We start from the raw sequence: 15,760 nt of genomic DNA, 5'->3' as shown, positions 1-15,760 counted from the left end.
TGAAAGTCTCTTGCATGAAACTGTCAGAGTAATAAGGAAAGAACTCAATGTTATACACAGTAGAGATAGAATAAGTTGTTTGGCAAACACAGTACATAACTAAGTATCCCAAGATTGTTTACTATTGTATGCAAGAATACAGTGCAATTATGCAGCATGATACATGAAATATAAACAGAATATTTCACTCTTTTAGTAAGAGTTAAATAGCCGACAATAAAAAAATGCTAAGTAGTAGTAGTAACAGCAAGGACTTATATAGTGCCTCTAATGTAGAAAAACATTCCAAGGTACTCCACAGACACACAAGGAAGAAATGGAGATATTAGGAGGTGTGACATAGAAACATAGAAGATAGGAGCAGGAGTAGGCCATTCGACCCCTCAAGCCTGCTCCGCCATTCAATGCGATCATGGCTGATCATCCAAATTCAGTACCCTGTCCCTGCTTTCTCCCCATATCCCTTGATCCCCTTAGCCTTAAGAAATATATCTAACTCCTTCTTGAATATATTTAATGACTTGGCCTCAACTGTCTTCTGTGGTAGAGAATGCCACAGGTTCACCACTCTCTGGGTGAAGAAATTCCTCCTCATCTCAGTCCTAAATGGCTTACCCCTTATCTTTAGACTGTGACCCCTAGTTCTGGACTCCCCCGCCATCGGGAACAGCTTTCCTGCATCTAGTCTGTCTAGTCCTGTTATAATTTTATACGTTTCAATGAGATCCCCTCTCATTCTTCTAAACTCTAGCGAATATAAGCCTAATCGACCCAATCTCTCTTCATACGTCATTCCTGCCATCCCAGGTATCAGTCTGGTGAATCTTCGCTGCACTCCCTCCATGGCAAGAACATCCTTCCTCAGATAAGGCGACCAAAACTGCACACAATACTCAAGGTGTGGTCTCACCAAGGCCCTGTACAACTGCAGCAAGACATCCTTGCTCCTGTACTCGAATCCTCTCGCTATGAAGGCCAGCATACCATTTGCCTTTTTAACCGCCTGCTGCACCTGCATGCTTACCTTCAGCGACTGGTGCACAAGGACACCCAAGCCTTGTTGCACTTCCCCTTTTCCCAATCTATTGCCGTTCAGATAATAATCTGCCTTCCTGTTTTTGCCACCAAAGTGGATAACCTCGCATTTATCCACATTATACTGCATCTGCCATATCTGTCCAAATCATACTGGAGTTTCTCTGCATCCTCCTCACAGCACACTTGCCCACCCAGCTTTGTGACGTCTGCAAACTTGGAGATATTACATCTAGTACCCTCGTCCAGATCATTAATATATATTGTGAATAACTGGGGTCCTAGCACCGATCCCTGCAGTACCCCACGAGTCACTGCCTTCCACTCGGAAAAAGACCCGTTTATTCCAACTCTTTGCTTCCTGTCTGCCAACCAGTTTTCTATCCAAGTCAGTACCTTACCCCCAATCCCATGTGCTTTAACTTTGCATGCTAGTCTCTTATGCGGGACCTTATCGAAAGCCTTCTGAAAGTCCAAATACACCACATCCACTGGCTCTCCCTTATCTATTCTACCAGTTACATCCTCAAAAAATTCCAGGAGGTTAGTCAAGCATGATTTACCTTTTGTAAATCCATGTTGACTTTGTCCGATCCTGTCACTGTTTTCCAAGTGCTCTGCTATTACATCTTTTATAATGGACTCTAGCATTTTCCCCACTACCGATGTCAGGCTTACCAGTCTATAATTCCCTGTTTTTTCTCTACCACCTTTTTTAAATAGTGGGGTTACATTAGCTACCCTCCAATCCATGGGAACTGTTCCAGAGTCTATAGAATTTTGGAAGATGACCAACAATGCATCTACTACCAAAAGCTTGGTCAAAGAAGTTGGTTTTAAGGAGAGTCTTCAAGGAGGAGAGGGAGTTGGAGAGATGGTGGGGTTTAGTAAGGGAATTCCAGAATGTGGGGCCCAGGCGTGAAAGGCTGCATAACAAGCCAGAGTTGGAAAAAGAGAGGGGAAGGGAAGATTCTCAAAACCCACCTCTTTGACCAATCTTTCGGTCAACCCTTCTAATACCTCCTAATTTAACTTGGTGTCCAATTTTTCCTTAAGCCTCTGTGAAGTGCCTTGGGAGGTTTTTCTATGATAAAGGCACTATATAAATGTAAGTTGTTTTTGTTGATATCACCAATTTTTGACTAGTTAATTAGCTCAAATGCTGTCGTAGTCATCTAATCACTATTTGCTTCCTTTATAAATAAAAAGTAGCTACAGCATTAAGTGCATCAAACATACCTGGGCAACATCAACAAATTTGCGGTGTTTTTCCAGGAGAACTTTGGCTTCCTGTGCATCATCTCCTAGTCTAATATGAGTTTTCAGAAGGGCATCCAATAGTTCAGTTAGCCATTCCACTGCCTTTTAAATATGAAGGGAAAAAAAACTTTTATCTGAAACATAATTTTCTGCTCAACTGAGGTGTACTATTTTCCAACAGCCAGTTTGACATGCCAGTAAGTTTACATACATAAACATTACACATTTTTCCCATATTCTTGCTTTAAACTGTATAATGACTTACCTGTGCAGCATCCTCCTCACATTTGAAAAGCTGTACCATTTGAAGCATTTTCAACCTCCGCACATCCACCATATCTTCGCACCTGCAAAGTCCATAAGCATAGAAAGAAAAAATAATAGCTGCTGATCATATAAACAAATAATCTATCAAGCTTTTAACTTCAGTCAACAAACTCCAATTTTTTTTTTTGGGGAATTTAACAAAAATGTCTATAGAATGAATCAGCTTTTATACATTTACTCCACTAAATGAACAGGAGCGCCATATGGTTAGTACAACAGATGCTGTGACTAATATAAATTATTTAAAAAAAATAGTAACTTGAACTTAAAAAGATTACATCATTATAGCAAATGCTTAAATTAATGTTTCTTGCAACTTGCTCATAACCCAAGTGGTATCCTGAGAATATCATTAATTCAGCAACTAACTGTAAAATACAAATATGTTTTAGGGAACATAACCATTAATATTGAGTTAAAGTTTGATGTTAAATAAATGATTTAAGCATTAGTAAGTTTGTACAGTTTTACCAATCACTTCGCAAAGATCTTTGAGATTTCAAAACACTTTATTTGGATGATTAGTTCGGCAGTGCAATATGTCTACCAGCCCCCACCAAGCTCCCCGAGATATCCTCCCTCCGTTCCTCTTCAGCCTCTGCACTGAGTGACTCCTCATCATATATAGGAACCAAGGAACATAGAAACAGGCATAGGCCATTTAGCCCCTCAAGCCTGTTGCACCACTCAAACTAATCATGGCGGACCTGTACCTCAGCTTCATTTACGTGTTCTTGATCCAGGTCCCTTGATATCTATACCTAACAAAAACTATCAATCTCAGTCCACTTTGGGAACTTCAGCTCTCCTTACCCTTTTCTCCTCTGATTTCACTGCCTCTTTGTCCCACTTATAAAGCTCTTCCTGAATATCAAATCTCCAACTCATATTCAAAGAGACAGCTTCAACCTTTCCATCTCCTGTGAACTCTCTACTTCCACAATCTCAATTAGAGACAATTTCATCTGCAGCCACTTCAACAACTTGCATTTATAAAGTGCCTTTAACATAGCAAAACATCCCAAGGTGCTTCAGCCAAGGTGCTTCACAGGAGCGCTATCAGACAAAATTTGACACCAAGCCACATAAGGAAATATTAGGACTGGTGACCGAAAGCTTGGTCAAAGAGGTATGTTTTAAGCAATGCCTTAAAGAAGGAGAGAGGTAGAGTGGTGGATAGGTTTAGTGAGGGAATTCCAGAGCTCAGGGCCTAGACAGTTGAAGGCATGGCTGCCATTATCCCTCACCACCCATATTTCCCTCCCCACTTCCAACCACACTTCTTTCTGCATCCACCCATGGATAAAACTCTGCCCCCACATCACTTACAGTTGTACTTTCATGCAGCCGACAGCCTAATCTTTGACCCTTCATTTTCCAAGATACTTCCGAAGTGGTCAATCTGCTCAACTACTTCATCACATCCACCTTTGATGTCCTTGTTTCCAGTAAAACCTTCAGTCTCTCCAAACCTGGTCATTCCCCCTAGTATGGCTCCCATCTTCACTCCTTCAAGTCTAAGGGCGCAGACACAAGCGTATCTGGTACACAACTAGATTAACCATCCATCAACAGATCTGGCTGAACCAATTAAGCACCATCAGGCCTCATTCCCCTCTGCCAAGACTGCCAACTACTCCAGGATCATCCTGGAGAGCAAAGATAAATATGGAGAGATGACAATATTCTGCTCAATATCATAATGGTCATTTAGGTGACATACTGTAGCAAGAAATCAGGACCTTAAAGGAGAAAAAGATTACTTTAACAGTTTATCCCACTACATATTTTCCCTTTCTGGAGACAAATTTGGAAATTTACTTACAAGCCTATGCTGGGATTCCTCCAGTGGCTGAATTGGTGAATGCAAATTATGTGATTCCAAGGTAACGGTACAGATTTAATCTCTGGTCTGAGTTAATCTCAGCCTGGACCAGGGAGAAGAAAAAGCCAGGTTTTCACTCTTGCACCACAGTGCACCTGCTAAAAAGCATGCTTGTGTGACCGTCAGCTGGGCAGTGATTCCTTCAAGGTATATAGTGCACTGATGTTCACTGAAAAATGGCCATTTCAGTGAAGAACCAGTAGACTGCCAGCAGTTACTTGTCGACTACTAATCACTCAAGGGCTCAAATTTTAAACTCTCATCCTGTGCTTAAGTCCCTTCATAGCCTCACTCCTCCCCATCACTGTAATGCCCTTCAGCCCTACAAACCACCCAGAACACACACTTCCTCTGACTGTGGCCTCTTATGCAACCCCCATCCTCTTCATCCCACCACTGGTGTCAGTGCCTTCAGCTGCCTAGGAGTCATGCTCTGGAATTCTCTCTCGAAACCCCTCTGCCTCTCCACCTTCCTATTATCCTTTAAGACCCTCCTTAAAACCTACCTCTTTTGAACAAGGATTTTGTTAACCACCCCGCCATTATATATCCTTCTTGGCTTGGTGTTCATTTTTAACGTACACCTCTGTGAAAGTTTTTCTAGGTTAATGGCACTTTATCAATTCAAGTTATTGTTGTATTTGAAGCACTTTGATATGTTTCTGAGACATGGTAACGCACAATATAATCCAATTCTTGCTTTTAAACATTCATGAAAAAGTATTTCTCATATGATCTTCAACACAAAATGGTAGGATAATAATTCGACCTCTGATTTGCAGATGTTCATTTATCTTTAACAACAAGTACATAGCTTGGTTTTTTTTCTTTGTTTGGGCCAAACTGACAGATTCCCAATTCACATACAGCAGCTTTATAACTTATTATATGCAACTATTAGATTGTACCGTTGCTTTCGAAGCTGCATATCCTCCATAAGTCCTTGAATATGTTCTATATTGTCTTTATTTTCAATGGAAACATCTTTTCCAAATGTCCATGGAGCCTGGGAGGTCATTTGGTCTAAAAGACCTTGACCTTTTTCCTGTAAACTCTGCAAAGCGGTATCTACAAAACAAAAACGTTCAAGATCAATTTTCCTACTATTATTGCAGTGCATTACAAGAAATAATCAACTGGCAGTTTATCTGCTTTGACTCAGTAGTAGCACGCTCACCTCATTTACTTCAATGGAAAGGAAAATTGGGCAGGGTGTATAATGGGCAGCTGGTCTGATATCGCCTGTTTTATGCTGTCACCTTAAGTTAAAATGATCCCCAAGGAATCAGACTGAAATTCCAGTGGGACATGGAATCGTTGTAAATTGCATTTTATTGCAATACACAAAAGTGGAATTAACAGTAGTGGTGGATTTAGCAATTATTGAGTGAGAATATTAATGTTGACAGCATTTATAGACTGGTAAGCCTGATATCGGTAGTGGGGAAAATGCTAGAGTCCATTATAAAAGATGTAATAGCAGAGCACTTGGAAAGCAGTGACAGGATCGGACAAAGTCAACATGGATTTACAAAAGGTAAATCATGCTTGACTAATCTACTGGAATTTTTTGAGGCTGTAACTGGTAAAATAGATAAGGGAGAACCAGTGGATGTGGTGTATTTGGACTTTCAGAAGGCTTTCGATAAGGTCCTGCATAAGAGATTAGCGTGCAAAATTAAGGCACATGGGATTGGAGGCAAGGTATTGACTTGGATAGAGAACTGGTTGGCGGACAGAAAGCAAAGAGTTGGAATAAACGGGTCGTTTTCCAAGTGGCAGGCAGTGGCTAGTGGGGTACCGCAAGGATCGGTCCTAGGACCCCAGCTGTTCACAATATATATTAATGATCTGGACGAGGGAATTGGATGTAATATCTCCAAATTTGCAGATGACACAAAGCTGGGTGGGAGGGTATGCTGCGAGGAGGATGTCATGAAACTCCAGTACGATTTGGACAGGTTAGGTGATTGGGCAGAAACATGGCAAATGCACTATAATGTGGATAAATGTGAGGTTATCCACTTTGGTGGCAAAAACAGGAAGGCAGATTATTTGAATGGCAATAGATTGGGAGAAGGGGAAGTGCAAAGAGACCTGGGTGTTCTTGTGCACCAGTCGCTGAAGGTAAGCATGCAGGTGCAGCAGGCGGTTAAGAAGGCAAATCGCTGTTTCACCTGGAAGGTTGGCCTTCTTAGCAAGAGGGTTCGAGTACAGGAACAAGGATGTCTTGCTACAGTTGTACAGGGCCTTGGTGAGACTGCACCTTGAGTATTGTGTGCAGTTTTGGTCGCCTTATCTGAGGAAGGACGTTCTTGCCATGGAAGGAGTGCAGCGAAGATTCACCAGGCTGATACCTGGGATGGCAGGAATGACGTATGAGGAGAGATTGTGTCGATTGGGCTTATACTCACTGGAGTTTAGAAGATTGAGAGGGGATCTCATCGAAACCTATAAAATTCTGTCAGGCCTAGACAGACTAGATGCTGGAAGGATGTTCCCGAAGGTCGGGGAGTCCAGAACCAGGGGTCATAGTCTAAGGATAAGGGGTAGGACATTTAGGACTGAAAAGGAGGAATTTCTTCACCCAGAGAGTGGTGAACCTGTGGAATTCTCTGCCACAGAGGGCGGTGGAGGCCAGTTCATTAAATATATTCAAGAAAGAGTTGGATATATTTCTTAAGGCTAAAGGGATATGGGGAGAAGGCAGGGACAGGGTACTGAATTTGAATGATCAGCCATGATCTCATTGAATGGCGGAGCAGGCTCGAAGGGCCGAATGGCCTACTCCTGCTCCTATCTTCTATGTTTCTATGAAACTTATTACCTGGAAGGAGTCTGTAGACATGCTCTTCCTCAAAAAAAAAAGATTTTTGGTACCTCATTTGATGCATTTTCTGCCATTTTGGAGCCGACTATAACTATCAACATCCCACCGCGAGTTGAGACTGTAAATGGTTCTTTCTCAAATAACAACAGAAAATGCTGGAAATACTCAGCAGGCCAGGCAGCATCCGTGGAGAGAGAAACAGAGTTAACGTATCAGGTCTGGGACCCTTCATCAGAACTGGAAAAAGCTGGAGATGTAACAGATATTAAGCAGGTGCAGAGACAAGGGGGGGGGGGGGGCGGTTTAGGAGGGGAGGAAGGAATAGAAGGAATACCCTGTGCTTTTGTAAGAGGCAGGAAAGATAAAATGTTGCAAATGGGAATGGCAAAAATCATACTGCATGAAAAATGGGGGCAGGGATAATTATCTGAAATTGTTAAACTCAATGTTGAGTCCGGCAGGCTGCAAAGTGCCCAATCGAAAGATGAGGTGCTGTTCCTCGAGCTTACGCTGAGCTTCATTGCAGCAATGCAATAGCCCGAGGACAGAGAGATCAGAGTGGGAGTGAAGCGGTGAATTAAAGTGACAGGCGACCGGAAGCTCAGGGTCACCCTTACGGACTGAACGGAAGTGTTCCGCAAAACGGTCACCCAATCTGCGTTTGGTCTCCCCAATGTAGAGGAGACCGCATCGTGAGCAGCGAATACAGTATATTAAATTGCAAGAAGTACACGTAAATCGCTGTTTCACCTGGAAGGGGTGTTTGGGGCCCTGGACAGTGGGAAGGGAGGAGGTAAAAGGGCATGTGTTGCATCTCCTGCGCTTGCACGGGAAGCTGCAAGGTGAAGGAGAAGGGCTGTTGGGGGTGACTGAGGAGTGGACCAGGGTGTTGCGGAGGGAGCGGTCCCTTCGGAATGCTGAAAGGGAAGGTGAGGGGAAGATGTGTTTGGTGGTGGGATCACGTTGGAGGTGGCGGAAATGGCGGAGGATGATCCGTTGAATGTGGAGGCTGGTGGGGTGAAAGGTGAGGACAAGGGGAACTCTATCGTGGTTCTGGGAGGGAGGGGCAGGGGTGAGGGCAGAAGTGCGGGAAATAGAACAGACATGGCACGACACCCTGGTCCACTCCTCAATCACCCCCAACAGCCCTTCTCCTTCACCTGGCACCTTCCCGTGCAAGCGCAGGAGATGCAACACACGCCCTTTTACCTCCTCCCTTCCCACTGTCCAGGGCCCCAAACACCGCTTCCAGGTGAAACAGCGATTTACGTGTACTTCTTGCAATTTAATATACTGTATTCGCTGCTCACGATGCGGTCTCCTCTACATTGGGGAGACCAAACGCAGATTGGGTGACCGTTTTGCAGAACACTTCCGTTCAGTCCGTAAGGGTGACCCTGAGCTTCCGGTCGCCTGTCACTTTAATTCACCGCTTCACTCCCACTCTGATCTCTCTGTCCTCGGGCTATTGCATTGCTGCAATGAAGCTCAACGTAAGCTCGAGGAACAGCACCTCATCTTTCGATTGGGCACTTTGCAGCCTGCCGGACTCAACATTTGAGTTTAACAATTTCAGATAATTATCCCTGCCCCCATTTTTCATGCAGTATGATTTTTGCCATTCCCATTTGCAACATTTTATCTTTCCTGCCTCTTACAAAAGCACAGGGTGTTCTTTCTATTCCTTCCTCCCCTCCTAAACCCCTCCCCCCCCTGTCTCTGCACCTGCTTAATATGTTACATCTCCAGCTTTTTCCAGTTCTGATGAAGGGTCCCAGACCTGAAACGTTAACTCTGTTTCTCTCTCCACGGATGCTGCCTGGCCTGCTGAGTATTTCCAGCATTTTTTGTTGTTATTTCAGATTTCCAGCATCCGCAGTATTTTGCTATTACAATGGTTCTTTCTCCTCAGGTACTCTCAGACACCCTTTCAAAACCACCGTCATCATCCCCTTCTCAAAAATCCCACGCTCAGTCCTTGCAAACTACCACCCCCTCTCCAACCTCCCTTTCCTCTCCAAAGTCATTGAATGTGTTGTTGCATCCCAGCTGTGTGCCCATCTATCTCACAATTCCCTGTCTGAATTTCTCCAATCAGGTTTCCAAGCCCCCAACAGCTTTGAAATGGCTTTAACCAAAGTCCTGAATGATATTAACTATTATTATGACTGTGCATTGTCTTGGCTCGATCTTTAACATGGTTAACCACACCATTCTCCTCCAACAGCTCTCCTCGGTTGTCACACTTAGTGGAATTGCCATTGCTTGCTTCCACTCTCATCTATCCGATAATATCCACAGCATCACTACCAATGGCTTCAGTTTCCACTCCCACACCTCAGGAGCCCCCCAAGCACTTATTCTTGGCCTCTCCTCTCCTTATGTATATACTGTCCCTTGACGAGATCACCCGAAGGCATGGGTTCAGTATGGTGATGACACCTAGCTCTACCTCTTCATCACTTCTCCCGAGCCCCTCCACTCTTTCTCTGCTGTCAGACTGCTTATCTGACAGCCAGTCTTGGATATGCTGCAATTTTCTCCAGTTAAACATTAAGACGACCAAAGCTGTAGTGTGCAGCCCCGCCACAATCTCTGTATCCTCGTCACTGACTCAATCCCCCTCCATGGCCAATGTCTCAGGCTGAAATAGTCTGCTCGCAATTCTGGCATCTTATTTGACCCCAAACTGAGCTTCTGATCCCATATCCTCTCTATAACAAAGACCGCCTTCTTCCACCTCAATAACATCGACCACCTCCACCCATCTGCTGAAGAAACGCTCATCCATGCCGCTGTAATTTCCAAACTCAACTATTCCAATGCTTTCCTGGCCAGCCTCCTATCCTGCAGCTCATCCAAAACTCTACTGCCCACCTCCTATCCTGCACCTAGTCCTGCTCGCCCATCACCCCGAACTGCACTACCCTGCAGTACCTCCCAGGCTCCTTAAATTAAAATTGTCATCTTTGTGTTTAAATCCCTCTATGGCCTTTCCCCCTCTCTTTCTCTACCAGTGCTGCAAACTCCCTTCCTTGAACACTCTGTTCCTGACTCTGACCTTTTGTGCTTCCACCCGTCTTTGCCCCACCATTGGCAGTAATGCTTTCAGCCACCTCGGCCCCACAATCTGAAATTCCTTCCCTAAACTCCTCCACCTCAAAAAACAACTCTGACCAAGCTTTTGTTCACCCCTCCAGATATCTCCTTCTTTGGCTCAGTGTCCATGCTTTCCTTCCAAATGCGTTCATAAGAGCTAATAGGGAGATGGGCAGCCAAAGGTCAGAAATATTCTCCTGGGTCCCGTCACCCTTCAAATGACCATACCTCATTTCACCTACAACCCAGGACTGCTCTCCCTAATCTTCCCAGACACTTGCATTCCCATTCAAATCTTTGGCATTCCAATATAAAGTGTTATGAGAATTTTGTCTACTTCAGTTTTGAAATGGAAACAATTTTTTTTAATGTTCTAATGCATTACAAAAATTTCCTACTCTAATAAATATAACATTAAGATGCATTTTTATAAATTGAGTCATAGAATATTGATACCTATAAAGCTTAAAATTTTATTTAAAATCCTTTATTCAATTTATGGTAGTGAATATATCCTCACGTATTTGTTCAACATAATATAACCAAAAACCATGCAAATAAGTTGCCATCATAATTTAAATAAAAACCCAAAACAGTTTTTTTTAAATACACAAGAGACGGAATGACTAATTGAGGAAAGATGAAGTGAAGTGCTAATCCCCATGACAATCTCTTCATGCATTCATAATCTTTTCAATTAACTGTAACATAATAATTTACTCAGCATTAACCACGAGAACAGCTTAAGCACCCGTTACAGATGGAAGGAAAAAACTGTGAAGTACTTTTTGGTACCTCATTTTCTACCTACAAATTCAAGTAGTTAATGGTTTCAAAAAACACAAAACAATATCGTTTTGCAGAAAATATTTTCCACTGCACTGTAGTATTATTTTATGCACACAAGATGCTGGGTTTACCAGTATAAATTATGAATTAAAACTTAATCATAACCTGATGTGAGGCACATGATACATCACTTCAGTTATGAATTTACTCGATCTCAATTTCATCCAAGAGTTTACCGCTTCATATCACCTCCACACGATCTAAATACTTCCATATAACAATGCACATTTCAAAAACTAAACCGTGTCATATATATATTTATACATAAAGCAAACATATTGGAACATACTTTAAGGCTGTAAGGCTTATTATATAATAATTATTATCCACCTGAATTTCCGTTTACAGTTCATAAAAATAAAGATACTTGTATGTATCAATTGCTGTGCATACAAAACTAGTACAGCAGATCCTTTCCACAATTCAATCCTTAAAAACATTTAGGAAGACTGAAATAAATGTTGAAATAAATGTTGAGGGATAGCAGTGTTCTTAATACAGGGTTAGTGTACTTCAACAAAGTTCAGTTTCAACAGAAGAGTTGTTGAACAATAAATTCTTAATTCATACTAGGAGTCAGTCTGATCAAGTCAATAGTATGAAAATGTTAAATAAAGCAAATACAAGTGAAGAAACTGTTTACAAATTAACCAAAAGTGAATGGGCAAAATGACAGGACTAAATCATTTTCTGCAGTGCTCAATATATTTAGGTCTACTGAAAATTCATGATAGCTTCATTAATTTTAAGAAATTATAATACAATTTTTTCCACTTACCAACACTCTTTAGTTTCTCTTCCAAAAGTTTTAATGTTTGCTGAATAGCAGTTCCATCAGCTGGTGCCAACATCAGCACAAAGCATCCCAAGTAACCCATCCAGCTGCTGGGACAACTGTGAAAGATCCATTCACATGACTCAATTTTTCAAGTCTGCACAAATATATGGCATTGATTGCTCACAATATTCAGCAATTCGAATAAAAATATTTTTTAAATCAACCTTTAAAAAAAATTCTTGAAATAAAATGGATTGTAAAAAACTTAATCAAGAAATATGCATGCATTATCTTTATAGAATAAGTGTTAAAATAGTAGCTTTACACTGCTGCATTGGCGTTTCAAGCCTACTCGACCTGGCAGTTTTACACTAACACATGATGAAGCCGATGTTGTGATAAGAAGAAGAGACACTATGAATTTTATGTCCAAGTAACTCTGTTTATTTGAACAGCAATGTGAGTGAACAACTACAGTTACACTATCTGATGGAATTCCTTTTGAATTAAAATGGCAGAGTGTTGCAAATGCATGCATGGAACACTATTCACCAGCCTGCAACTGTTGGCGAAATCTCTAATGTGAATGCTTTTCAATCATTACAACTGAAAAATATTTTCATTGCAATTATATACAATACTAGTGCTAGGGTTGCCAACTTTGGTTGGAGGGATGCCTGGAGGGTTCATCACAGGACCACCTGCCTTCAATCACCCCACCCAGTCAAACAGCCTTTATCCCCCATCTACAATATATATATATATCTACTATATATATAAAGCGGTCGATCTGTCTGTCATTCCGTCTGTCTGTATTGAATAAACTCGAAAGTTATAGAGCGTACCTACACGTGTGTTACATCGAAAGAAAGCTTACGATTCCAGAACCGTCATAAGCGTATTTACGTTTCAGCCAGACAAAAATTGCGCCCGCGGTATCCAAAAAAACGTTCACCATTCCACTCATTATCCACTCATTAGCATCGAGTGACATCGAGGTCGACCAATCGTACAGTCGAGCGACCCGACGGTCGACCAATCGCTGCGTGGCGGGTTCCTGGCGCGTGCGGGGCGGGCCCTCCGACAGTCGAGTGACGGGACGATTGACCAATCCTACGCTTCGGTGACCTGACGGTCCACCAATCGGTGCGTGTGGGGGCGGGCCTTATCGTTCTGAACCGAGGTGAGTCGCCGCCATCTTGATTCCAAACTTTTCATTTCTTTTTCCCGCTTTCTGCGTGTTTCTTTTCAAATCTACATTTCCAGCTAAAAAAAAAGTTGCTTTTAAAAGACAAATTGTTTTTAAAAAAAGTTTATTAATTTGTAAATCTTTTGTCTAACCTCTATAATTTTCCTACCTTTCACCGTTTTTCCAGGCCTCAAAGCCTGTGCGTCTGTTGACCAGCCACGCTGGTACCGTGGTGAGGTCGGAGGGAGAGGAGAGGGAAGGGTGTGGGAGAGAGAGAGGGGGGAGGGGGAGAGAGAGAGGGGGCAGGGGAGAGAGCGGGGCAGGGAGAGAGAGGGGCAGGGAGAGAGAGGGGCAGGGAGAGAGAGGGGGCAGGGGAGGAGGGAGGGGCAGGGAGAGGGGAGGGGCAAGGAGAGAGAGGGGGCAAGGAGAGAGAGGGGCAAGGAGAGATGAGAGGGGCAAGGAGAGAGAGGGGCGGGGGACAGAGAGAGAGGGGGAGGAGCACGGGGGAGGGAGAGATAGGGGGAGGGGAGAGACTAGGGGGAGGGAGAGAGAGAGAGGGGTGGGGGAAACTTCCCGCCGACCTCACAAAAATGGCGGCCGCTCTTCTTCACCCGCAGTCTCTCTCTCTCTCTCTCTCCCCCCGTCTCTCTCTCTCTCTCCCCCCAGTCTCTCTCTTCTCCCCCCCAGTCTCTCCCTTCTCCCCCCCAGTCTCTCCCTCTCTCTCTCCCCCCCAGTCTCTCTCTCTTCTCTCTCCCCCCCCAGTCTCTCTCTCTCTCCCCCCAGTCTCTCTCTCTCTCTCCCCCCCAGTCTCTCTCTCTCTCCCCCCAGTCTCTCTCTCTCCCCCCCCAGTCTCTCTCTCTCCCCCCCGTCTCTCTCTCTCCCCCCCAGTCTCTCTCCCCCCCCAGTCTCTCTCTCTCCCCCCCCCGTCTCTCTCCCCCCCCAGTCTCTCTCTCCCCCCCCAGTCTCTCTCTCTTCCCCCCCAGTCTCTCTCTCTTCCCCCCCCCAGTCTCTCTCTCTTCCCCCCCCAGTCTCCTCTCTTCCCCCCCAGTCTCTCTCTCTTCCCCCCCCAGTCTCCTCTCTCTTCCCCCCCCAGTCTCTCTCTCTTCTCCCCCCAGTCTCTCTCTCTTCTCCCCCCAGTCTCTCTCTCTTTCCCTCTCTCTCTCTCCTTCCCACACAGGCAGACAGACAAACTCATTTATATATATATATAATAAAAATTATTTCTACTTTTTTCGTAACAACATGCCCTCAAAAAACCCTCGGCACCGTCGGGCACTCCAGCTAGGAACTAATAAATGAAAGTGTTCAAAGAGAAATGAAAGAAAAAAAATAATGCCCCCATGATTTCCCCCCCCCCCCCCAAGTTGCTCAGTGCCCAGGAGATTAATATTTAAATTCCTGGAGACTCCATGACAACCCTGGAGGTTTGTCAACCTTAACCAGTGCTGCAAAACCAACTTGACAGTGAAAGCACCAACCCTAAATGGGTGTAACTGTGCCATAAAGCCTTGAGGTCACCTCCAATTAGAAAAGCAGACTCCTCACAACTAGACAGCGACAATTTCTAACATATCCTCCCCAGCTATTGTAGGATGTCTTGTGGAGGCTCCTACCAAGAGGGGGTAATTGGAGAAAGGGGAATGAGATAAGCTGCAAAATAAATACATTATGTTTTCACTTTCTTCCACCTTTGACAAACGCATTATTAATCAACTGAATCCTTGATTTTGCTACGTAATAGTACTCCCCCTCCCCACCATTATATCCTCTGTCCGTTAGTCAGAAGCTTTTTTGTCCATCTACACTTATTGATAACACAGTATAATTAACTGAATTAATTGCCTTTCTTGGTTAGATGGGGGATAAAGCAGCTCATTATTGAACCGTTACTTAATTGATATCAGTTCCCGAAATGTATAAAATGGTTTTATTAACAAGCCGCTTACATCCTGAGCAATACCATGGAATTCAAGTGCTGTCTGTAGCACATTCTGCCTGAACTCCAGTTGGCTGGCCTGTCGATAGCAAACATCACTTAGCTGTTGTTGCAGTGCCTTTAGTTCAAGCAAATCCTCTTCATCCCCTGCATTCAACAGTGCTGCAATCTGCTGATTAAGCTCCACGTATACTGCAAACCATTCCTGCAAATAAATTGAGAAACAAATTACAGTAAGACACACAAAAATCCTACCCTCAGAAATCAAACACAACATGCCCTTTTTCAGAATGTTCCAATTATTTTGTGTAATATACTATTGGCTAATGTGCACTCTAATGATAGAAAGTTTGCATAAATCTGAAGTTTGACATCACAGAAAGACTAGCTGGAAATCTCAGGTGGCCGACAGTATTGCACTTCAATAGCTAATGACTAAAAAGAGCTAACTATTTAATCAACTCTCCTCAATATTAGAAATTTCACTGACAGATTGAACAAAATCATAGAATAGTACAGCACAGAAGGAAACCAAAAATCATGGGCCCATCGAGTCTGTGCTGGCTCTTTCG

General features: G+C 43.4%; 1 protein-coding gene across 1 annotated transcript in view; it reads right to left on the bottom strand.

The window, feature by feature from the left end:
• sestd1 (SEC14 and spectrin domains 1) overlaps nt 1-15,760 on the bottom strand; it is a 188,165-nt gene that overhangs the window by 5,697 nt on the left and 166,708 nt on the right. The window contains 6 exon segments of the mRNA XM_085985980.1: nt 2,275-2,397; nt 2,561-2,642; nt 5,416-5,575; nt 12,064-12,130; nt 12,132-12,179; nt 15,199-15,393. Coding sequence (XP_085842106.1) covers nt 2,275-2,397; nt 2,561-2,642; nt 5,416-5,575; nt 12,064-12,130; nt 12,132-12,179; nt 15,199-15,393 — 675 coding nt within the window.

Source organism: Somniosus microcephalus, chromosome 4 (genome assembly GCF_052327205.1).
Source record: "Somniosus microcephalus isolate GS21.2 chromosome 4, FLI_Smic_1.0, whole genome shotgun sequence".
In the NCBI taxonomy this organism is placed as follows: domain Eukaryota; kingdom Metazoa; phylum Chordata; class Chondrichthyes; order Squaliformes; family Somniosidae; genus Somniosus; species Somniosus microcephalus.
This window is presented reverse-complemented; position numbering and strand designations above follow the sequence as displayed.